The 24,187-nt window shown below is 44.3% G+C and overlaps 1 protein-coding gene and 1 non-coding gene across 2 annotated transcripts in view; both read left to right on the top strand.

Annotated features, from left to right (window-relative positions):
- The first annotated feature begins 3,110 nt into the window (after positions 1–3,110).
- Positions 3,111–24,187, top strand: part of LOC126475054 (Ca(2+)/calmodulin-responsive adenylate cyclase) — a 375,710-nt gene continuing 354,633 nt past the window's right edge. Inside the window, exons 1-2 of the mRNA XM_050102605.1 lie at positions 3,111–3,293; positions 9,812–10,007. Coding sequence (XP_049958562.1) covers positions 3,126–3,293; positions 9,812–10,007 — 364 coding nt within the window. The 5' untranslated portion in view covers positions 3,111–3,125. The remainder of the gene's footprint in view (positions 3,294–9,811; positions 10,008–24,187) is intronic.
- Trnat-ugu (transfer RNA threonine (anticodon UGU)) lies at positions 21,730–21,804 on the top strand. The gene has a single exon. It is a non-coding gene; the product is annotated as a tRNA-Thr (tRNA).

Here is a 24,187-nt window from a genome sequence, read left to right as displayed (position 1 = left end):
GATTTTAACAGTCAATGTACACATTAAGGGTGTCCAAGGAGGAATATTCAGGGATTTGAAGGAACGATCGTTCGAAGTAAAAAAGTTGAGTAAACGTGGGCTCTAAAATGCGCACCTTAAGAGCTATGAGGACTTGTTCAGCAGAATAGATGAGTTTCACAGTGTTTTTCCACGGTTCAATCGTCCAATGTTTACGCTCATTACACCAAGCGAGGCGTAGTTTGGCATTTACCGGCGTGATCTGTGGCTTATGAGCAGCCCCAAGTTTTCTCACCTTCCGCCTGTCATAGTACTTGCAGTGGATCCTGATGCAGTTTGGAATTTCTGTGTGATGGTCTGGAGAGATTTCTGCCTAATACACATTACGACCCTCTTCAACTGTCGGCGGTCTCTCTCTGTCAACAGACGAGGTCGGCCTGTAAGCTTTTTTGCTGTACGTGTCCCTTCACTTTTCCACTTCACTATCACATCGGAAACAGTTGACCTAGGGGGGTTTAGGAGTCTGGAAATCTCACGTACAGAGGTATGACACAAGTTACACTATTACCTGACCACATTCGAAGTCCGTAAGTTCCGCGGAGCGACCCATTCTGATCTCTCACGATATCTAATGACAACTGAGGTCGCTGAGTACCTGGCAGTAGGTGGCAGCACAACGCACGTAATGTGAAAAACGTATGTTTTGGGGGGTGTCCGGATACTTCTGATCACATAGTGTACGTCAATGTAGTTTAAGCTGTGATAGCGAGAAAGCCATACTGGTTCTCGAGCCAATAGAGCAGCCGCGCTGAATGTGTGTTGCTATTGAAAAATCCCGCCAAATGTTAAATCTTTCTACAATACGGGGTTTATTGACAAAAAATGGTGCCGTTCGGAGAATGGATCGATGAATCTTAAAGACGATGATAACAAAAACCAATCAACAGCCAAGCTCGCATAAAATATTTCTTTGTTTAACACAACTGGTTTCAACAGACTTTGCTGTTATCTTTAGGTCTTAAACTTTTTGTTGTAAAACGTAAATTTAAGCTGAACCTCAGGCACAAGGTGTCAAGTGGATAAAAACCAGCACGTTATAAAGGTTTGTCGTCGCTGAACTGTTAAAAACGTATATCACCTCGTGCGAAAGGCCATGTACATAATACATATTGCTCATACATGCTTGTAATATGTCTGTGGACATGGCGTTTTGCATATAAGGTGTTTCATGTTTTTAAATTTTCACCTAGGACAAACCTTTATAGCTTGGTGGTGTTTATCTACTTGACGTCTTGTGCGTGAGGTTTAGCGTAAAATGAACATTTTTTACAAAAAAAATGTTTAAGACCTGTAGATTACAGCAAAGTCTTTTGAAACCGGTTATCTTCAACAAAGAAATATTCTACGCGTTCTCTCCTGTCGCATGTTTTTTTAAAAATTAAAACATATCGCCCTTCAGTAATCTCAAGATGATGACGAAACTTGTCCATTAGTTGTTAGCAATGAACTGCTACAGGAAGTTGATGAAAAGATTCGTGAAAACTGGCATTCCACGGTATCTCAGTTGTCAGACATCATTCCTAGTATCTCTTGGGAGTATCTTGCATGTGGTAATGAATAAAAACTATGGTAAAGGTCTGTGCTAGTTGGGCTCTGAAACTACTTTCCGAGAATCTCAAAAGTCAACTAATCTCTGCCTCTTTGTCTAAGATGTGAATCAAGAAGGTTGGAAATGATCCTCACCGCTTCATGGATGCGGAGAAAGTGACGCGATTCCCAAAGTTTGGATTCCATCGAAGACTTAAAAATTTCAAGGTAACGACCTGGCTACAATCTCATACCGCAGAACTGAATGCAGAGGGATATTTCTCCACATTCAAGAGGTATAGTAAATGTTTAAATCTCACTGGTGATTACGTAGAGAAGTAAAAGGCTGTATAGTTAAAAGATGTTTCTAGGAAATTTCTTTTCAGTATCCTTGATTTTTGTTAACAGGCATAGGGAGGCCCCTTCCCCGGTAACCGTCGTGAGAGTGTACGCGCCAGCGGCTTTGTTAGGTTTATAGAGAATTTTCTTGCATATTCCTATCGGATTAAAAATGTGTGCCTCACTGCGACTCGAACCTGCAATCTTTGCCTTTCACGGTCAAGTGCTCTATCGACTGAGCTACCAAAGTACGCCAGCGCACACTCTGCTGCAGACTGAAAATCTTTTTTCGGACTTTCTCAGATTACTTGCAACACAAGCGGTCATGTTGAATACGTATAGGGATTCCATTAAGTCCTGCTATCATATAAAAAATAGTTAAAAAGCATTAGACATGGAGCATCGTGATTTGTTGTGAAATATTTAGTAACTTTCAAATTTTTTCCTGTTCCGCCAGAATTTCATTGAATGACCCACTCGTCGTTCGTAGAACATCGAGGCGGTATTAGAGTTCTGGCCATGTACGCGTCAGCATTGCAGCATGTACGGTTTTGATCATTTCATTGATTACCGCACGATAGGTAGCAATGTCTTTAAATTGTGGTGTATGCACGCAATCTCACGAAAAGAAGTCCAGTGGTGTGACCTGGGGGCCATCGACCTATAGGAAATGTCATTCAGCACATCCCTATGTTCAGATTTCAATGTGGGCGGTGGTGGTGTTGGAAGTTGGGGGGGATGTCGTTGAAATGCATCTTCCACTCTGTCAAAATGTGCTTGAAATCAGTTCCAGTAAGGTATTTGACACTGCGTGTCCCTTGAAATTTTTGAACCACTTCATTATGCTTGTTCTTGACTGTGGAGCTCTGATGCACTCCAATGGAAATTTGCAACAAAGGAAAGAAATTTTGAGAGAGATTAAACGTTTTATAAGTAACCACAGTTCACTATCTTTAATAGTTTGCAAGTTAGGATTTTTCTTAAAATTATGGCGGGACTTTGTGGACACACTGCGTGTTATGCTAGACGTGCGATTCGTTGTTCCCCGGTAGTGTGTATCCATGTTCGTACTACAGTGTGGGCGTGGTGCTTGTGGTGTTGCAGACGCTGCGGCGATGTGGCAGTGCTGGCGGCGGGTGCGGGCGGCGGCGGAGGGGGCGTGGCAGTGGCGGTAGCCGCGGGGCGGCTGCGAGAGGCGGAGCGGGGGCGGCGGGGGCGGCATGGACCACAGCGTGAAGGCGGCCAGCGACGCGCGCCGGCTCGCGCGCCTCCTCAACAGGCACCGCTTCGAGAATGACGAGCTGGAGGCGCTCTACCGCCGCTACACCTTCAAGTTGCAGCACGCCAGCGTCGCGCAGTGCGTGGCCCTCTTCGCGCTGCTCGCGGGGGTCAGTATACATCCTGTAGAATGACTTCACAAAGCATGACGTCTGAAGAGTGTAACACAAAACACAAACAATATGGATATTTTTAAGTGCATTTCAGCATAAATGACAGCTGTCAGTGCACTTTATGATTCTTTGGTCGAAGTAATATTTACAAATATCAAATGCTTTGTACTTCCCATTCTCAAAATGTCGGGAACATTCTTTGCAGAAACGGTCGAGGTTGAGTTATCTTAGGAAGACCCCCGTTTCTTTTGAATGTGATAACTGAAACACCAATTTTCGCTAAATGCCTTGACATTCATCTATATTCCAAAAATTCTTTCTAACGAAAATCATTACAGAATAATAGACCTGATAAACGCGATAAAATGTTTACATGACGCATCCAAATCATTTACAGATTCAGCGTCCAAAAGCTGGCAAGTGTACCGCACCAACTTTTGATCAACGATTTCATTCATACTGACAAGGTCTGTAGGGCACAACTAAGATTTCAAAATATGTAAACAGGAAGACACAACTCACCACCGCCGGCCGGTGTGGCCGTGCGGTTCTAGGCGCTTCAGTGTGGAACCGCGTGACCGCTACGGTCGCAGGTTCGAATCCTGCCTCGGGCATGGCTGTGTGTGATGTCCTTAGGTTAGTTAGGTTTAAGTAGTTCTAAGTTCCAGGGGACTGATGACCACAGATTTTAAGTCCCATAGTGCTCAGAGCCTTTTGAACCCAACTCACCACCATTTTCGAGAAAGTCTCATTGATTAGGGTAGAATTGTCTAGAGTAATGAGTCCTGCTTCGAACTGAGCTCCGATGACTAACGAAGAAATGTCTGGGGACGCCTCGCCAACGTTGGGATACCAACCTGCCTGTCGCCTGCCACACCGCCTGACAACCAGGAGTGATGCTGTGGTGTGCTGTTTCGTTTCAAAGCAGCGCCCCTTTGGTTGTCATCCGCGGCACGCTCACGGCACAGCAGTACCTCGACGATATTCTATGCCTCGTTTTGTTGCCCTTCGTGGCAAGCCATCCTGGCCTTACATTTCAACATGATAATGCCTTCCGCACACGTCGAGAGTTCCTTCTGCTTGTCTTCGTGCTCGCTAAATCCTACCTCGGCGGCAAGGTCGCCGGATCTCTCACCATCTCAGAACGTTTGGAGCATTATGGGCGGGGCCCTTCAACCAGCTCGGGATTTTCACGGGCTAACACACCAGTTGGTCAGAATTTGGCACTATATCCATCAGGGGGACATCCGACAACTCTACCAATGAATGGCAAGACTAATAACTGCTTGGATAAGGGCCATAAAGCCATATTAACTTTTTCAATTGTTTAATCTCTTTCTCTTGAGTAAATCATACAATTTTTTTCTGAAATTTGTTTGTCTGTACATGTACATCACATCACATATACAGATTTCCGTCCCATCGTCATATTCGTATAACTTTTTCGTGGAACATCGTTTTATTACTCTTAGAACATATTCCTAAAGAAGGAAGACAGTATTAAACCCACCTCCAGTAATAATTGACACGACAACGATGTTAGTTTCTCGCTTAAGTTCTGGTACGAGTGAGCATTATTGCAAGTGCATTTAACAGCCAACTCATCAGCTCTTCAAGGATGTTACTGGTGTTGTACGAGCCTTACTCTTTACACGATGTATAATAGTACTGTGTGCGTAGTGGCTTCTCTATAATTGATTGAATGATATATTCCGAGACTGAAAAGACAAGTGGCATGCTGCGTAATTCATTTGCATGTAGAAACTCAGACGTCTGCCTTTGCCATTCTCTGCGAGACTGCGTCAAGAAAGCCACATTGCTTTCCCTGTGTTGTGCGCTGTGATAATTTTATGAATCGCCGTCGGCAAAATCGCTGGCGCCGTCTTGCAGTACTTTCCGGCCGCCGTTTCGACTGTGGGGACCACCCGCAGCGGCCCCGGCTGACCTGTGCTATGCCGCCGCTGCAGCCTGACTGCTAAATTCCGCCTTTGTGTTGCACTGTTAAATATTTATCGCGGTGCAAGTGGTGTGCGCTCGCCGCAGCGCAGAGGCCAAACAGCAGTGGAACGCTGTGTGCGGACTGCTCTCCCCTGTGTATCGGCGGGACACGACTCCTCTTAAGCTGGCCTTGTAACTTTCACTCGCCCGGACAGTTAATTATCTCCTTACTCTGGACTCTTCACTTTTCTTCTACACTGTCGTTGTGATAGTGCTGATATGGGAAGCAAGCAGTCTAAATGCATTGACAATTAAGTCTGCATACTTGAAGTAAGTGGGCATCTAACGTGAAATGCCAACTGGGGCTCTGTGGGTCATTGGTTCTTGTGGCTTCATGTGCTAAAAGGAAAAAAAAGATCGATTGATCTGTCTCCCAACAGATTTTGGCTGGATTTTATCATTGGCCATAACTGGTTTTCCTCATTAATTGAATACTGCTGCTTCTATATTCTGCAGTGTGAGCTGAAAGTACTGCATATATCCACAGCGTTTCCGCTTATGTAATTACTGTGAGATTTCAATATTGACACCAGCCTGCCTCTGAGTACGGCGCTGGCCAGATCTTGCTTACTCATCAGAATGATCTGGCAATAAATAGACACTGTTTCGATAACTGACGAAGTAAGTGCCCTTCAGTGTATTCCTTCAAAGAGCAAAATCATGCTTTTCATTAAAAGAAAAATCCAAAAAAATCCCACAGTTAAAGGCAGTGTAGTTAAACAAGTGTTCTCCTCCAAATACGTAGGTACCATTTAGAAAAACAATGCGAATACAGGGTAGGGATAAAACCAGAACTGACCAGGCCAGCAAACAAGTCAAGAACGTATGAAAATTCTTCGTGAGATCACACTTCAGTTCGGAAACGGTGCTACATACTACCTACTCCCTTCATGGATGTAAAATTTGGACCTTGGACTCAAGTATTAAAAAACGAGTTGAGGGCTTTGAATTGTATCTGCACCCTGGATATAAAAAATATAAAATTTTGAGGTCCTTCACCGGACAAAAAAAAAAAAAATGTTCAAATGTGTGTGAAATCTTATGGGTTCAAAATGGCTCTGAGCACTATGGGATTTGACATCTGAGGTCATCAGTCCCCTAGAACTTAGAACTACTTAAACCTAACTAACCTAAGGACAGCACACACATCCATGCCCGAGGCAGGATTCGAACCTGCGACCGTAGCGGTCGAGCGGTTCCAGACTGAAGCGCCTAGAACCGCTCGGCGACTCCGGCTGGCGAAATCTTATAGGACTTAACTGCTAAGGTCATCAGTCCCTAAGCTTACACACTATTTGATCTAAATTATCCTAAGGACAAACACACACACTCACGCCCGAGTGAGGACTCGAAACTCCGCCGGGACCAGCCGCACAGTCATTACTGCATCGCCCTTGACCGCTCGGCTAAACCAGCGCCGCTCACCGGGCGAAAAAGCGAGAACAACTGCAACCTCTTACGAGGGCAAGCTCAAAGTAGTGCCTTCCAATATTTTGTATGAAAACTCTTGAAAGCTTTTTCTAACAGTCTACATCTTTATTCTTTATGTCGACGTATTTGCCGCCCTCTGCCGCTAGACGGCTCCGAATCTAAGCATGTAAGGTAACGGTGTGTAATGTTATTAGGTCGGTGCGTGAGAAACAGCGTGCTGTTATAGTGCGTCCTATTCGAAGCGTTGGTCCACACATGGAGCACCCTCTTCTTCAGCATGGCTGTGACAGACCCCACTCAATCGCAGCGACATCTTAGCAAATCGACGCTTTGAGTTAACTATCATTGATCCGATTTTCTTTTTCCAAAACTTAGAGAACTTCACTTTGATAGTGATGAAGGGGCACAAGCAGAGATGAGACTGTGGCTCCGTCAACAAAATCAAAGTTCTGTATTTGGGGTTGTTTGGGGAAGAGACCAAAGAGCGAGGTCATCTGTCTCTTTCGTTTAGGGAAGGATCGGGAAGGAAGTCGGCCGTGCCCTTTCAAAGGTACCATCCCGGCGTTTACCTGAAGCGCTTTAGGGAAATCACAGAAAACCTAAATCAGGACGGCCGGACGCGGGATTGAACCGTCGTCCTCCCGAATGCGGAAAGTTCTGTAGTGATTGTATCGAAAAATTGGTCAATCGTTAGGCGAAATGTATTCATCACAGGGTAACCGTGTTGAGAAATTTAGAATGAAGAATAAAGGTGTGGACTGTTAATAACGTTTCTTGTATTTAGGAAGCTTTAAGAGTTTTCACATTAAAAATACGGAGGCGTCACTTTTCAGTTCCAATCGTATAATATCAAGAAAGACAAAACTTGAAACATTATGAATGGACGAGAGATATTAATTTTTCCAGTTTATTGTCGAAGGAAAGATGCATGCCTAAGGTCCATTGCAGGGCGGACATACTCGTTGATGAGAGAGACTCAAAACTGGCACTGCTGTACATCACAAGAAACGTGCCGCTGTGCGCTTTCAAACTGTCTCGCTAACCTTCGCTAGCAGAAGGCGTCTTAAGAAAAAGAAGAATGCAATAGAATAACGTAACCGTACACATCTTAATAACTTAAACACGCTCGTAACCGGGTGCTGATTTCATGGTTTCTACAACATGCGCCAGTTAATGAAAAGGTATTTGTATGTAAGGCTTAGTCTTTGTTCGTCGACGTTGTTTAGCGTGAACATCTTTTGATGTCCAAGTGTTGATAACTGTGCACTGTCGCTGACCGTAATGAGCTATTGAGTTAATTACATATTCGTATGTTATTAGTAATATTTTTATCGAAGTAATATGGAACGAGTTAGTTGGCAGTCTATATTATGCATACTTTGTTTGCAAATATGGCTTTATGAAGGCCATGTACAGGTTACTGAATAGCACACTAGCTGGAAATTTGTAATAATTAACGTATTAGTCATTAACACTAACTTACTCAAGCAGTTAGCGATATACCTATTTTTGTCTTTTTAACTATCTTCTTCTTCGGTTATCAACCCACAGGTTGGTTGGCAGCAGCACGCCATTCCGTTCTTTTGTCAACTTTCTTCTTCATATCTGCATAGGTCTGGCACCCGATGTCATTTATTACTTGTTGAATGTAGCTTAATCTAGGTCGTCCTCGGCGAGTTCTTCCTTCAATGATTCCTTCTAATATTCTCTTAATGAAATTGTTATGCCGTAAAATGTGACCTATGAAGGTTATTCTTCCCTATGAAGGTTATTCTTCCTTTAACTATACATACTGATTAAAGTTCGTCTGTGGAATAGAAGTGGTTGGCAGATATCGAAATAAAAAGAGAGAGTGGAACCCGGTGCTGGCACAACCTCAGTTTAAAACTAAGTTCATCGAAAAAACAAGAAGAGAACGAAACTTGAAGTCCCTTCTGTTTTGCTCTCTCACAGTTTCTGATGTTCAGGGAAGCTTCCACCTTTGAAGCTGGACGTCGTTGGCCATCCTGTTGATCCTATAATAAATTATGCAGCATCTTCTTCCGTAATTGTAGCGACATAAATTTGTCTGCTACAACGTTGCCGGCCGGGGTGGCCGAGCGGTACTAGGCGGTACAGTCTGGAGCCGAACGACAGCTACGGTCGCAGGTTCGAATCCTGCCTCGGGCATGGATGTATGTGATGTCCTTAGGTTAGTTAGGTTTAAGTAGTTCTAAGTTCTAGGGGACTTATGATATCATAAGTTGAGTCCCATAGTGGTCAGAGCCATTTGAACCATTTTTTGCTACAAAATTCTAAATATTTGCCTTTACAGCGCCGTGATTTTGGGAGTACACAGCTAACTTCCACGTGGTCTTCAGTCTGTACTGTTACTGAGTAAGGGTGCATTCTCCTCAGTCGGCCTATAAAATAAGAGATTTTTGTAGAAAAATGAATCAAGGAATTTTATTGCGCGTTATTTAATTCTTGGACAACATTTCTGATTTATGTAAGTAGTTCAGTCAGCATTGAGGGCTCCATGCGACGAGTCAAAGTCGCTCTGTCCGAAATGAGATGTGTTGATGACGGAAATCCTGTTGTCTGCTAAACTTACCTAAAATCAAGAAACAAACAGTTTTCTTAATATACAGGATATTGCGCACGGAGCAGTAGCGAGGTTTTTTAAATTTGTAAAAATAATAAGATGGTGGACGTTTGAATCAAAGACGTAGTTTTGTCACGTGTTTTTGGTCACGCTTTTTTCTTTGCAATAAGTAATGCATAATAAAGAAATAGCCTATTATTCCTTGCGAGCATGCCCGAGGAGTAATTCAGCAAAATTTCAGAAAGGCATCTTTGTTATTGTGTGCACAATCCATCCCGTCAACTTGAAGTACAACCTATCTCGTGCATGTCCGCAAGGAGTTATAGGCTAATTTATTTATTTACTTTTTTTAAATTTTGAAATTCCGATTTAGAAGTGTTTGTTTTGCTTTGTGCAACCCTTGTATAACCAGTGCAGGAGATGATGTCGAAGTATACTCTTAGTAAGATGCTGCCGTGCAGTGGCGTTAGTGAGCAGGGGACCGGTGCTGTGGCTGTGGCAGGTGCTGGCGAACCTGGGCGGCGCGCACGCGCTGTCGCCGACGCCGCAGAACGTGTACCACGGCGCGCACTGCGTGCTGTTCGTGGGGCTGCTGGTGGTGCTGCGCTCGCGGCTGCTGCACGACGGCTACCTGCTGTGGCTGTGCTACGCCGTGCTCTTCTTCTGCGCCACCTTCTGCGCCGTCGCGCTGCCGCTGGGCGAGGCGCCCACCCCTCCGCCCCCGCCGCCCACGGCGACCGCTGCCGCCTCGCCTGGCGCGGACGCCGCCGCCGCGGCCGCCGTGGGCAGCGTCGCCGCCACCGCCACCCCCGCAGGTCTGTACAGTACTCACACCATTTACTGTCGATAATTGAGGTGGTGACTCGCAAATCGAATGTATCCAAAATTTAAACCACGCGAGATACGGAATGGAAGGGCACATACAACATAATGAGAATCTAAACGAATCGCAGTTTAAGTTAAACAGAACATGTGCCAAGATAAAAGCCTGTGAAAATACGTCTCTCAGAGCAAAACGCGAACTTGTCCACATACACATTCCATCCAAAGGAGAACCAGCCCAACAGGAGGCGCTGATTCCAAGTCATGTGACATCTGTTCGAGTCACAGCCAGAAGTTCCCACGCACAGTAGCCGTTAGCATAAGCTTGTTTTTCTCTGTTCCCTCATAATACACTGACTTGGCGTAGCTACTAACATCGTGATGAACCTCTTTTCGCCCGGCATAGTGCAGCAAGTTGACGTGGCATGGACTTAAAAGTCGTTGGAAGTCCCCTGCAAAAATATGGAGCCATGCTCCCCCTATAGCCGTCCATAATTGCGGAAGTGTTATCGGTGCAGGATTTTGTGCACGAACTAATCTCTCGATTATGTCCTATAAATGGTCGATGCGATTCAAGTTGGGCGAGACCTGGGTGGCCAAAACATATGCTCTAATTGCCCAGGATGTTCTTCGAGCCAGCCGCTAACAGTTGTGGCTCGTTGACATAGCGCATTGTCATTCATAAAAATTCCATGATTGTTTGTGAACATGAAGTCAATCAATGGCTGCAAATTATCACCAAGTAGCCGAGAGGACCCAGTACATTCCATGTAAACACAGCCCGCACCATTATGGAACCAACATCTGCCTGCACAGTGCCTTTTTGACAACTTGTGTCCGTGGCTTCGTGGTGTCTGGGCCACACTCGATCCCTACCATCAGCTCTTATCAACTGAAATCGGAACTCATCTGGCCAGGCCACGGTTTTCCAATCGTCTAGGGTCTAACCGATATGGCCAGGAGTCCAGGAGAGGCGCTGTAGGCGGTGTGCTGTTAGCGAAGTCACTTGCGTCGATCGTGTGGTGTCACAGCCCATTAACGCGAAATTTAGCCGCACTGCCCTAACGGATACGTTCGTCGTACGTTCCAAATTCATTTTTGTTGTTGTGTCACGCAGTGTTGCTTGTGTGTTTGCGAACGCCGCTGCTCTTTGTCGTTAAGTGAAGGCTATCAGCCACTGCGGTGTCCATGGTGAGAGGTAATGCCTGTAATTTGGTACTATAGGCATACTCTTGACACTGGATCTCGGAACACTGAATTCACCAATGATTTCTTGAATGGAATTTCATGCGTCTAGCTCCAACTACGATTCCACGTTCGAAGTCTGATAATTGCCGTCGTGCGGCCGTAATCACGTCGGACACCAGCTCACATGAATCACCTGAGTGCAAAAGACAGTTACGCCGGTGCACTGCCTTTTTATACCTTCTGTACGCGATGCTACTGCCATCTGTATATGTGCGTATCGCTGTCCCATGACTTTTCTCAACGTATCAGTATTTATTGGTATGAGAACACTGTTACTTATCTGCTGTAGAATACAGAAATTCCACGGAAAAGCCCAACAGTTGTAACAAATCAGTCGATGAAGTAAGAAATATTGGTGATGTTTGGAGAGTAATAGACGTTTACTCCTTAAAAGTCATTCGAAATCTAGACTATATAAGTGAAATAAAGCGAATTTTCATACAAAAGTACGAAGCTATGGGAAACATATTGATGTGAAGCAACTGCAGTGTAGAGGTCCCAGAAAGATATTAAAGAGCAAAAGTCTCTTTAGAAAAGCGAATGGACCATTACGAAACACTCTTTCTCAGCCATCCAATTTCAAATGACAAGATGATATTGATGGTTAACCGTAAACTATTTCCGGAAAATACTAGCGAAATCAAGTGAACTTAGATTGCTATACATCCATCATTTGACAGGAACACGTGAAATCAGCTAATCCATGAAGGGCATGGGGGGGGGGGGGAGGGGAAGGGGAAATTGTGAAAACGCGCTGAACCCCTGTTGTTCACCGAAGACAAAGAGAGAATTGCTAGCGATTGTATAGAGATGAATCTGGTTTACATGTATAACAGTTACCCGGAGAATCTTTCTAATAATAGTTAATGTCGTTGTTATATCATTATATTCTGTTATGGTGATGGGAATATTTTAACTAATTGTGAAGCAACAATAAAGTCAGAACATTCGATAAAACGCTGAACATAAATATCAGTGTTTAAGTTACCAATTTATATCTTTTCCTTGATATCACATACTAAATTGTTACAATTACATGATACGATACAGTATTGCAAGCATTATACAGTACGATGTAAGATATTTTGAAGGAAACAAAAAGAAAAACCAAGATACTTGCTTCTGAAAATCATCCAGACACGAACATGTCCAAATGGTTCATGCAAGTAAGAACATGTCCATATTGAAAAGTGCTTGTTAAGGGATAATTTCATTGTATATTTGTTTTACAGAGATGAACAGCCTTTTTGAACAAAAGTAGAAGCGTTTACATTGCAGTATGTTATTTTAATTCATACGTGTGTGCCTGGAATAAGTTTTATGTTGATTGTGAAAAACTGTGTTTCGTGGACATGTTCCTCTACGCACGTCACTTCCTCAACTACGGTAATAACAGAACAAAAAATACGCTATTAGGATGGAAAGGCATCCGGCTACTAACTTAAAATTAAAAAAAATTGTGAAAACCCGCTGATCCCATGCGATAGGATAAACTTTAGAAAAAAAGAGGAGATAAATTGCTATTTCATCCAGATCTACACTATTGAATCAATATTAATGGTAGTTTAATCCACAAGTGGCGCTACATTCGGCCATTACATGTCTGGCCCTACCCAACTCATCGTACAGTTCGCAGTTCTTCCTCTCCCTCCTCCTCCTCCTCCTCTCCCTCTCCCTCTCCCTCTCCCACCTCCTTCTCCTCCTCCCCCCTTCCCCTCCCCCCCCCATCCCCTCCCCCCATGTCCTTCATGGATTAGCTGATTTCACGTATTCCTGTCAAGATCAGCCACGCGTCTCTTTCGTGGTCTTTCCCTCTGTCTTGCCCCCTCTGTTTGTAGTCAAGAATTTGCTTCGGAATAATGTTTTCAGGCATTCTGTCTACATGTTCCTACCATCTATTTCTGTTTTGATGTATTTGCTTGTGCATTAAATCAATCAGTTTGCAGATATTCTAATACTAGAATTCTACCTGCTATCTGCAAGGGTCGTTCAATAAGTAATGGAACACACTTTTTGCCCGGTCAATACCAGTGGGACAAATACGGAATTTGATATGAGACATCGGGAATATTCCCGTTTCAGCCCCTATAGTTCCATTAAGTTACGATAGGTTGCGGCGCTATACGAGCCTTCAAAATGGCGTCTGTAACGGAGATGCGTTCCGAGCAGAGAGCTGTCATTGAGTTAGTTTTGATGTCTACAGAAACTTGACGGTGAACGTGAGCACGGCGAGTCGTTGAGCGAGGCGACTGTCATCGTCGCAACAGGGTCGCGCAAACCTGTCCCATCTCCCGCGTGCCGGCCGGCCGCACACGCTGTGACTCGTACAGTGTCGGAACCTCATTCGAGGTGATCGACGAATCACACACACCTCGCTGCACAACTCGACGTCCCCGTTAGTAGTGCTGACACACTCGTCCACCAGTTGCGGTACGCACAGGGGTGCGGCCGCTGGGTTCCTCGCCGCCTAAGATAAGACCATAAAGAGCAACGAAGGGCCATATGTGCGGAAATGCTTGCGCATTACGAGGCTGGTGGTGACAATTTTTTGCAACCTAGAGGCACTCATAAAATTTGATTCTACTGTTTTTCCTCATTCACCCTACAGCCCGAATCTCGCACCTTCTGACTTCCATTTGTTTGGCCCAATGAAGGATGCACTCTGCGAGGAGCAGTACGTTGATGATGGGGAGATAATTGACACAGCATGACATTGGCTCCGACCTCGACCAGTAGAGTGGTACCATGTTGGAACACAGGCCCTATTAATAAGATGGCGTAGAGCTAAGTGCCACCCAATAAAAAAAACTGGTCCTTTTCAAAGTATCTCTTACGAGGATAGAATACAGAACTTACATACACTGAAGGAGAAAAAATCCCTACGCCAAGGAGTTGTGCAGTATAATGCAAAGTTGGTAGGCGTGTTTCTACGTTTGAAATATGATGCTCTTCAAATTTCACATAAGTGTGGCCCCAATAGCGCCACTGAGCATGCAAATCAGTTCTGCTATAAATATACGCTGTATAGGTCGTGAGCGTTAATTGACTTTGAGAATGGACGAGATGAGTTATTGATGGTCAAGAATGCCTTTAAGGCGACAAAGACGCCATTGTCAATACCTCACTGAGTTTGAACGAGGTCTTGTGATAGGGCTACGAGAAGCTGGAAGTTCCTTCTGTGATATTGCAGAAAGACTTGGCCGGAATGAAGCAACTGCACACGATTGCTGGCAGCGGTGGTCACGACAGGTATGGTCGCAAGATGACCGGACTCCGGACGGCAGCGTGGCATTACCGAGAGGAAAGGCTACCGTGTTCAGTGTATGGCTCTGATGCATCGTTCTGCATCTGCAGCAGCAATCTGAGCACAAGTTGGCACCACAGTCACAAAACGAATCATTAAAAATAGGTTACTTCAACAACAGCTCCGAGCCAGACGCCCTGTAGAATTGACCCCAAAGCACCGCCATTTGCGACTTCAGTAGTGTCAAGCAAGAGCTTACTGGAGGGCAAGCTGGACATCTGTTACGTTTTCTGATGAAAGTTGATCCTGCTTCGGTGCCAGTGATGACCGTGTGAAATCAGTACGTCATTCTGGTGATTCTACCTGTTATGTTGCCATTCATGAACGGCATTCCAGGATGTTTTTTCCAACTGGATGACGCTCGCCCACATAACGCTTTTGTAACCCGCATGCTCTGCATAATTTCGATATGTTGCCTTGATCTGCTCAGTAACCAAATCTGTTTCCAGTCGAGCACATATGGGACATCATCGGACGATAACTCCAGCTTCGTCAACAAACAGCATTAACTGTCTCTGTAAGTGCAACAGGCCTGGAACTGCATCCCAGAAACAGAACCGACACATGCACAACACTATGCATGCACGTTTGCGTGCTTGCCTGCGTCATTCTGGCGATTACTCCGGTTATTAATATACCAGCATTTCACATAGGCATTAGTTCATCTCGCGCCTGCATGGACCAGTCATCTTGCATTGTTATTCACTTAAATAGGTTACCTAGACAAATGTATTCCCAAAATTTCATTACTCTGCATTAATTCTTTTTGGTGTTGCGATTTTTGTTTCGTCATTGTGTTTTTCAGTGTGACTCCCCTCAAGTTCTATGAACTTCTGCCAATGCTTCTCAATTCGACGTAACCAGATATTCACTGCTGGCTGGACTTCATTAAAAATATGGTGATCTGAAGATGTGTGACCTCTGGTGTACGGGGGGGGGGGGGGGGGGGGGGTTGGCGGCAAGCAGATGAACTTCAATTCTGATTTCTGATGTCGAATAATTACTACACATCAGTACACCATGAATAACTATCCGACACTAATGTTCATCTTTGCTGCAGTACTACTCACCGTAATGCGCCTGTTTTCCCGTATCATTTTATCAACACATGCAGTGTTGTTCTCCGTGACTGCACAGAGCATCCTGGGCGTGGCGAATCTTCAACACTTGTCACATCCCGTTTGAAGGTACCTGCCCCATCCTCCACTTCTGCTCAATTCAGGCATTTACCACTATATTGCACTGACATCTGACGATTGACGATTAGTTTGAACCCGTCAGCTAGTAGAAATCTAACGGCACGCCATTGCGCCACGGTGGTGCAAATCTGCAAGGGTGCCGCCATCTTTTTCCACTGGTTCCCAGCATCCTCTTCGCGAGGCATGCTTGCCAGACCCATCCGATAATTGTTACAGAACACTACGACAACATAACAAAGAAGCACAAGCTTTGGCGAAGTTTAGTGTTTGCATCGCAATAAAGTGAAGGGCGTTGCATTTAAGAAAATCTCTATGCAAATTGAGCGTTAGGAATCCGGTAGGGAATCTTTCAAAACATTTCTTGTCACACCCGGTGACCTATTGCGCTGTCGCACGCTGGGAACTCCATACACCATAAACTTTTGTTTCTAAAGTATTCGGGAACATATGAATGGACATAAATATGCGATGGACATAAATATGCGATGACAGCTAGAACTCTGCTGGGTCTGATTGTCTATGGTAGGCGATTGTACCTCAGTAGCCGTAACCAGAGAAGGTAGTAATATTGGATGTTGGGGCGAGGTCGACCTTTTAAGTCATTCCAAAAGTGTTCCATTGGGTTGAGGATGTGGGCACTCCGGTCCATTTCAGGACTGTTACTGTCCAGAAACCATTACCTCACATTTGCTGCTTTGTAACAGGGCACGTTGTTAAGCTGGTGGAAACAGCCATCGCTACCGAACTGTTTCTCTATCGTACGCAGTACACAGTGCTGTAAAATATGTTCACATCGTTGCGCACTTAGCGTTTTCTTAAGCGCAACAAGTGGACCACATCTGAACCACCCTCATAACGTAACATCACTTCCTCCGTACTTAATTGTTCACACTACACATAACGACCGATAACGTTCTCCAGGCATTCGTCAAACCTAAACCCTTCCATCGAATTGCCACAGGCTATATCGTGCTTCACCGCTTCAAATCACTCGTTTCCGGGCACCGGTTGTCCAGTGGCGACGCTCTTCATACCACTTCATGCGTCAGTTGGCATTTACTAAAGAAACTGGTCGACCATTAGATCCCATTCTGTTTAATTCGCTACACACTGTCATTGTGATAGCTGGACTGCTGGTAGCACTTCGAAACCCGCGAGTGTTTCCTTCCTGATTTCATGCGATTTTTTACAACCACATGCTGCAACACTAGAAAATTGCGGTCCGTCAGTACATGGGCATCTTTAGAAAGATTGAAATGTCCGTGATGGATTTTGAACTCAGGTGACGTCCAATGGCTAGCACACATTCGAAGGCACTGAGCTCTCCTGAAGGAACCGTCTGCTTTTAGTGCTTCTCTACGGCCAAAACAATACTCCTCACCTCCTGTTATACTGGCAGGTTCGCCTCTCGTGACTTCTTATGTCAATTCAGCATTTCATAGGCGTGTCCGGATATTTTAGATTATATAATGTACGTTACATAAGCTCAGTGGACAAAAAAATGTTCACTCCTAGAACAATCATTACAAGCATCACTTAAAACCGTGTAAGTTCGCTCCTGACTTGATAACGGCATGTATTCGGTTAGGAACTGTGTCCACATGGTTGTTCAGGTACGTCGCATTCAGCTTAAGCTACTCGCTAAGGATTTGATCGCCCAATTCTACCAAATTGCGAGGATACTGTCGGGTTTTTACCCGCTGTTCCAACATGTCCCACATATTTTTTTTTTTACAGTTTTCACGTCAGGTGATCTGCTGACCGTCTAATAGAGTGGGGGAGTGTTCAGAAAACTGGTCTTCTGATTAACTTTGCTGTTGTCTTTATGTGCCTGCGTGAGTAATGGCTTCTTGCAGGGTGACCGACTCCAAATTTTCGTTGCTGCAATACCCCTCGCAATGTTTTCTTGCTAACAGGTTTCGATGGATCTTCATTCATGTCAGGTTTGGAAGCTATTTTCATTCACAGTCCGTGAAACGCGTCTCCGGTCCCTCTCAGTGAGGGTTTTTTTTTTTTCGATCACAATTCTCTAGTGTTTCGTATCTACCTGTGTTACACCACTGCTTTAGACACGTTGAACAGTGCGCCGCAAAACACCAACAAATCGAGAATTTCACACAGATGGTCATGGGCACAGCCAAACACGATTGCCCCTTCTTGTCACTCTATCATGTCCTTACGTTTCCATACAATGCCACTTGAAACAAGTGTCTCTCACTGATAACTACTGCCTTACGTCACGTAAAGGCTTTGCACACGTGGTTGAGCACGTGACTCGATTGTGCCGCCATCTGTAAAGGCTTAACGATTCATATGTGCGTGCGCACTTGGGTGACTGAGATTATTTCACTTACTACTTCTGCGTTTGATTCTATAAATTTCGTATCATTAATTTTTGGAGGGCTTGGATTGCAGTTGAGCGAACTTCACCTTTTAAAGTAATTACAAAATGTTCGTTAATCCATCGGCATCTCGCCTGGTTGGTTGCTGGGTGGTGTAAGTCATGAACGTTGAAAAATAGACTGACAACATTATCATTACCAGAGAGACAGATCTTTGTGTCCAACAAGTGGCGTCGGTCGTAGCTAAACAGTTCCCTCACAGAGTGCGCTGAACAGTATTACACTGAAAGAAACTGCCGAGTGCCTTACTGTCAAGTGGATACATCCCAGTAGTCATGGCAGTGGGGTGTGCTATCACTGCGTGATAACATCGTTCGCTTGTGTGTTCCGTGTTCTGTCGTGGGAAACATTCATATTATTAGCTTTGTCTTGTACAAGACTAAAATAATGTGGCGTGGGTGTTAAATATTGTAAAAATATGGATGTGACTGCTGCAGTGCCACAGTCAAAAAAGGTTAGAAAATATGATGGGCATCAACGTTGGCGAATCACACAAGAGCCGTTCAGAGAGACTATACCACCCAAAATGTTTCATAACAGACTGCACAAGCCGTTCAACAAAAACGTTCCAACAATAGCTTTATACATTGTGATTGAAAGTTTACATTTACAGGTTAGTACCATGTTATAAGAAATATATAATTATGAATTTACAGTGAACCGCAAACTTCAAATTTTCTCTTGTGAAAAAGCTGACTTTTGGACAGACACCACTAGACAGCCAGTCCCCTACCTGTATGCCACACGATACGTTGACTGCTCACGGCTTCATCGTGGGCGGAGGGGGGGGGGGGCTCTCTGACCCTAACGAATCCTAGAACGAGTGGCCAGCCACACCTATACGTTTGCTCCATCGCTTACCCTAACTAGTTGACTATTCTCTCACAGGTAGAGGTACCGCTTTTTTATACACCTTATTTGTAATCTGTGATAATTCAGCGGCATTACCTTCATCATCATCATCATCATCATCGAAGGTACAGCATCTGTGACACAATCGTTTCTATAGTTGCTCTGGGTACTACTGGGCCGGTACAAAGGTGGTCGGAACGTAGGAGCAGTGGATTGCCAAGACCCACTCTCAGTACAGACTACGGAGCGTTTCGCCTACAGCGCTGGGAAGCGGCAGCCCGCTACACTTCTGTGTCTCGCAGTACGGTGCGTGCGCCAGGCTTTCCGACTGATTGGTGGACGCCGCTGGCCATCCGTTGCTACACTGCTCGCGGTATAAACAGTGCGTTGATTCATGTCCAGCTGTCACCAGCTGAAGACAATGATGTGTCTGTCTGCCGAAGCAGCGAGTCTGCTTATTGTCTTTGGCGGCTGACATCCTCCAGTTAATTTCAGTCAACAAGCAACCAGTTCTGCTTTGTCGTGAGAGTTTGTTGTAAAAACTCCGTGCAACGGGGTATTTAGGTGATGTTGAAGTCCACGATTTGTAGATTACGTAATTCTTTAGACAGTGAGAAAGAGAGCAGTTTTTGTCAACGACTCAACGACAACAGACGCAAAAATATCGACAGTTTATGTTCCATAGGGTCTACATGCTCTGGAAACACACATCAGAGGGTCAATTCAATACATGTGAGAATGTTGTGATTTACAAAAAAATCTCGAAAATAGAAGTTAAAAAAAGGATAAACGTCAAATAAACACCTTCTAATTAATAGCATTCTCCGATCGCTATAGGCGTAGACTACTAAGAACATATCGCAACCAAATAACGTATATACACGGAGGTGTCAAAAGGCATGGGATAGCGATATGCACACATACAGATGGCGGTAGTATCGAGTACACAAGGTGCAAAAGGGCAGGGCATTGGCGGAGCTGTGATTTGTACTCAAGTGATTCACGTTAAAAGGTTTCCGACATGTTTGCGGATGCACGACGAGAATTAACAGACGTTGAACGCGAAATGATAGCTGGAGCTAGAGGCATGCAACATTCCATTTCGGAAATCGATAGGGAATTTAGTATTTCGAGATCCAGTGTCAAAAGTGCGCGAGAATACCAAATTTCGGGCATCACCTCTCATCATGGGCAACGCAGTGGCCGATGGCCTTCACTTAACAGCCGAGAGAAGTGGCGTTTTCGTAGAGTTGTCAGTCCTAACACACAAGCAACAGTTAATGAAATAACCGCAGAAATCAGTGTGTGATGTATGAGAAATGGCTTCATAATGTTGAGGGCTGTGTTTACGTGGAATGGATTGGGTCCTTCGGTCCAACGGAACCGATTATTGACTGGAAATGTTTGTGTTAGGCTACGTGGAGGCAATTTACAGCCATTGATGAACTTAATATTCTCAAACAACGATGAAATTTTTGTGGATGATAATGCACCATGTCACCAGACCACAGTTGTTGGCGATAGGTTTGAAGAACATTCTGGACAGTTCGAGCGCATGATTTGGTCACCCAAATTGCCCGACATGAATCGTATAGAACATTTGTAGGACGCAGTTGGGAAGTGAATTTGTGCACAAAATCATGCAGCGGCAACACTTCCGCAATTATTATTAACGGCTGTAGAAGCAACGTGGCTCAGTATTTCTGCAGCGGACTTCCAGCGACTTCCAACTACTTGCTGAGACCTTGCCACGTTGAGTTGCTGCACTACGCCGAACAAAACGATGTCCGACAGGGTATTAAGAGGCATCCCATGACTTCTGTCACCTTAGTGTATCATCTGTATAACATTGTATGTGGCCATTAATAGGACTAAACATTAGTTTCCACATGTAACACGTACAGAATAGCTTACAAGTATCGGAACGTAAGAGTCGCGGTGATGAGACGGAATGTGTATTTATCACTGTACACTCGCGTTTGCGGGGACAGAATGGAATAATGAAATTTCACAAGTGCTTATACTTTGAAACATATGACATCGCAGCTACAGAACTGTCATGTAATTATGTTCTCGAAAAAACGGACACCATTGATGACCGTGCAACTTCTCTAGAATGAAATGATAATTAAATCGAAATCCTTAGCTGCCGACAGGTGTTGTTGATATACAACAATGGGGACAGCTGGAAATGTGTGCTCCGACCGGGACTCGAACCCGGGATCTCCTGCTGACATGTCAGACGCTCTATCCATCTGAGCCACCGAGGGAACAGGATAGTGCGACTGCAGGGACTTACCCCTTGCACGCTTCACGTTAATTATCATTTCATTCTAGAGAAGCTACACGGTCATCAATGGTATCTGTTCTTTCGAGAACAGAAACCATCTTCATATAGTGAAAGGCTACCCAGCCATTGACCTCCTTTTGTGCGAATGCGCAATTTGCCCGAACTCTTACGGGACTCGTCAGCTTAATCTGGCGCGAGTAATGAGTGAATGGGCAAATATCTATTAGGAACACTACGAATGTAGGTTGTGGACAGTTGGGAATGCGGGTCTCACGAGAAGCGTGCAAGGGATAAGTCCTCTGTGCCCTCGGTGGCTCAGATGGATAGAGCGTCTGCCATGTAAGCAGGAGATCCCGGGTTTGAGTCCCGGTTGGGGCACACATTTGCAGCTGTCTCCGTTGATGTATATCTACAACACCTGTCAGAAGCTAAGGGTTTCGATTTAATTATCATTTCATGTAATTGTTATAACTGTCAGATTACAGTTTCCAACGATATTGGTGTATGTCAGTCAATCTAGACAATATATAGGTAAGTAGCAATCCATGCTCGAAAATAATGTCACCAACGTTGTACCGAAGGTCACTTGGTAGTTGCAGTTGAGCCGAAACACATTTTTAGTGAAAGGGAACGAAATGAAGATTAATGTTACTCAGCAGCGAGTCCGGACACTCGTGATAAGTACGGAATAAATACGGGTCATGTACCATATATGCCGCGCGGGATTAGCCGAGCGGCCTAGAGCGATGCAGTCATGGACTGTGCGGCTGGTCCCGGCGGGGGTTCGAGTCCTCCCTCGGGCATGGGTGTGTGTGTTTGTCCTTAGGATAATTTAGGTTAAGTAGTGTGTAAGCTTAGGGACTGATGACCTTAGCAGTTAAGTCCCATAAGATTTCACACACATTTGAACATTTTCGTACCATATATGGTTGTCAAGTATAACAACAATGGAACTAGACACATATTGAAGTAGCAATGTGTTGTTAGAAATATGCATGAATACGACACAAATTCTTTGTAGCGGAGGGAGGTGGCGCAGTGTTGAGTCATTGGACTCGCATTCTGGAGAGCAACGGTTCAAACTCCGTACGGCCATCCAAGTTTAGGTTTTCTAAAGTTTCCTTAAGTCACCTCCGGTGAATACCGGGATGATTCCTCTGAAAAGGCACTGCCTATTTCTTTCCCCATCCAAGCTCTTGTTCCGTTTCTTATGACGTGGTCGCCTGCCAGACGTCACAAGGGGGAATGAGGCAAAGGCGACGAGTGCTACAAACTTGATGCAGTGCTCGCGGGAAGTTTCGCAAACAGGTAGTACTTGGGTTCTGATTGGTTGCTGTGGTGAAAGCTAGAGGAAATTATCCCCCTATCTGCAAGCCAAACTGCTTATTTTCATTAAAAATAATACCCAAATTAATATTTAGCTCGAAATAGCATGGGAGACCCTTTCAAAGACATATGTATGTTGACATAATCAGGACATCATCTTTAGTCAACTTTAGATAACTTTAGATAAACAAATTACGCACGAAGGAGAGAGAAACCGCTTCATGAGTCATCATCGATGTAATGAATGATCGCCTGGTGAAGTATTTCTACCTAACAGTCAGTGTTAAGTCTGAGAGCATGGTGTTAGGGAGTGCGCACTTAATCCTTGGATTCACGACAGTATGAGAACAAATACAGTTTTAAATTTTTCACAAAACTAACCTTCATTATAATAGTAAGCAACGAATACAAGAAGGAATTGTCAGAAAGTAAACAGTGAATTGTTTTAAGGTGATGATTTGACTTTGGTACCGATGGAACATACAGTTCTCAGCCACCCATCATTTCATGTGATACATTTGAAAGCAAATTCGCGTTTTACTTAGGCACAATCCCACACCTCGAAACCTCCATGAACTCATAACGCCTGAAACAAGTAATAACACCTAAAATATCTTGCAAAAATGACCCTAAAATTTAATAAGTTTTGTATCAAAACTACATAATGCCCCAGTGGTTTCTTTGCGAAACCATTCATAAAAGCTAAGTCGCAGACTCAAGGTTACATTACAATAATTTCAGGTGTACTACTTTTTCTGTCGGTGATGTTCAAAATGTAGCCACTATAAAAATAACTCATGTCACCATCTCCTACAATCCTATACCAAAAGCTCCATGCGTACTGTTGCTTCGAAAGCTATAAGTGACTGCTGCAATGCACTGTATTCGTGGTACTTCAGTGTACCACTAGATGGGTCTCTCTTGTAACAGAATCAGTGATTTAATGCTAAATGCACAGGCCCTTAAAGAAATGGTCGTTTCAGGCAGACACCACTGGTGCTTAAAGAGTTAAGCTCTGTTATCTGCAAGGATACCGAATGGTATTCTTAGTTCAGGAATATGTAATTGTTTTTTTGATGTATTGCTGATGTGTTCCTCGGTTAGAAAAATAGGATTGCATTTTGACTATTGATAATAACAGATGATTTTTCGAGTGAACTAGACAGGCATACGAATGATAACGAATGCTGCACTACAGCTTAGCGATTTTTTATGAACATACATTCAGACAAAATAGCAATTAACTGCCGACTTTACTACTTAGGTGAGGTTAAAGCTGTTTCACTCTAATTCGATAAAAGTCTGTCATCAAAAGCGACTGACTCAAGACCTGCGTGGTAATCCTGTGCTGGGACGACGACGTCGCATGAAGACGCCACGTTGGGGTAAATAAACATGCCTCTTACACGTGCTACTACTCCAGTACAAATGGAGA

Source organism: Schistocerca serialis, chromosome 4 (assembly GCF_023864345.2).
Source record: "Schistocerca serialis cubense isolate TAMUIC-IGC-003099 chromosome 4, iqSchSeri2.2, whole genome shotgun sequence".
Classification (NCBI taxonomy): Eukaryota; Metazoa; Arthropoda; class Insecta; order Orthoptera; family Acrididae; genus Schistocerca; species Schistocerca serialis.
The sequence above is the reverse complement of the archived record's forward strand: the minus strand, read 5'-3'. Positions and strand labels throughout refer to the sequence as shown.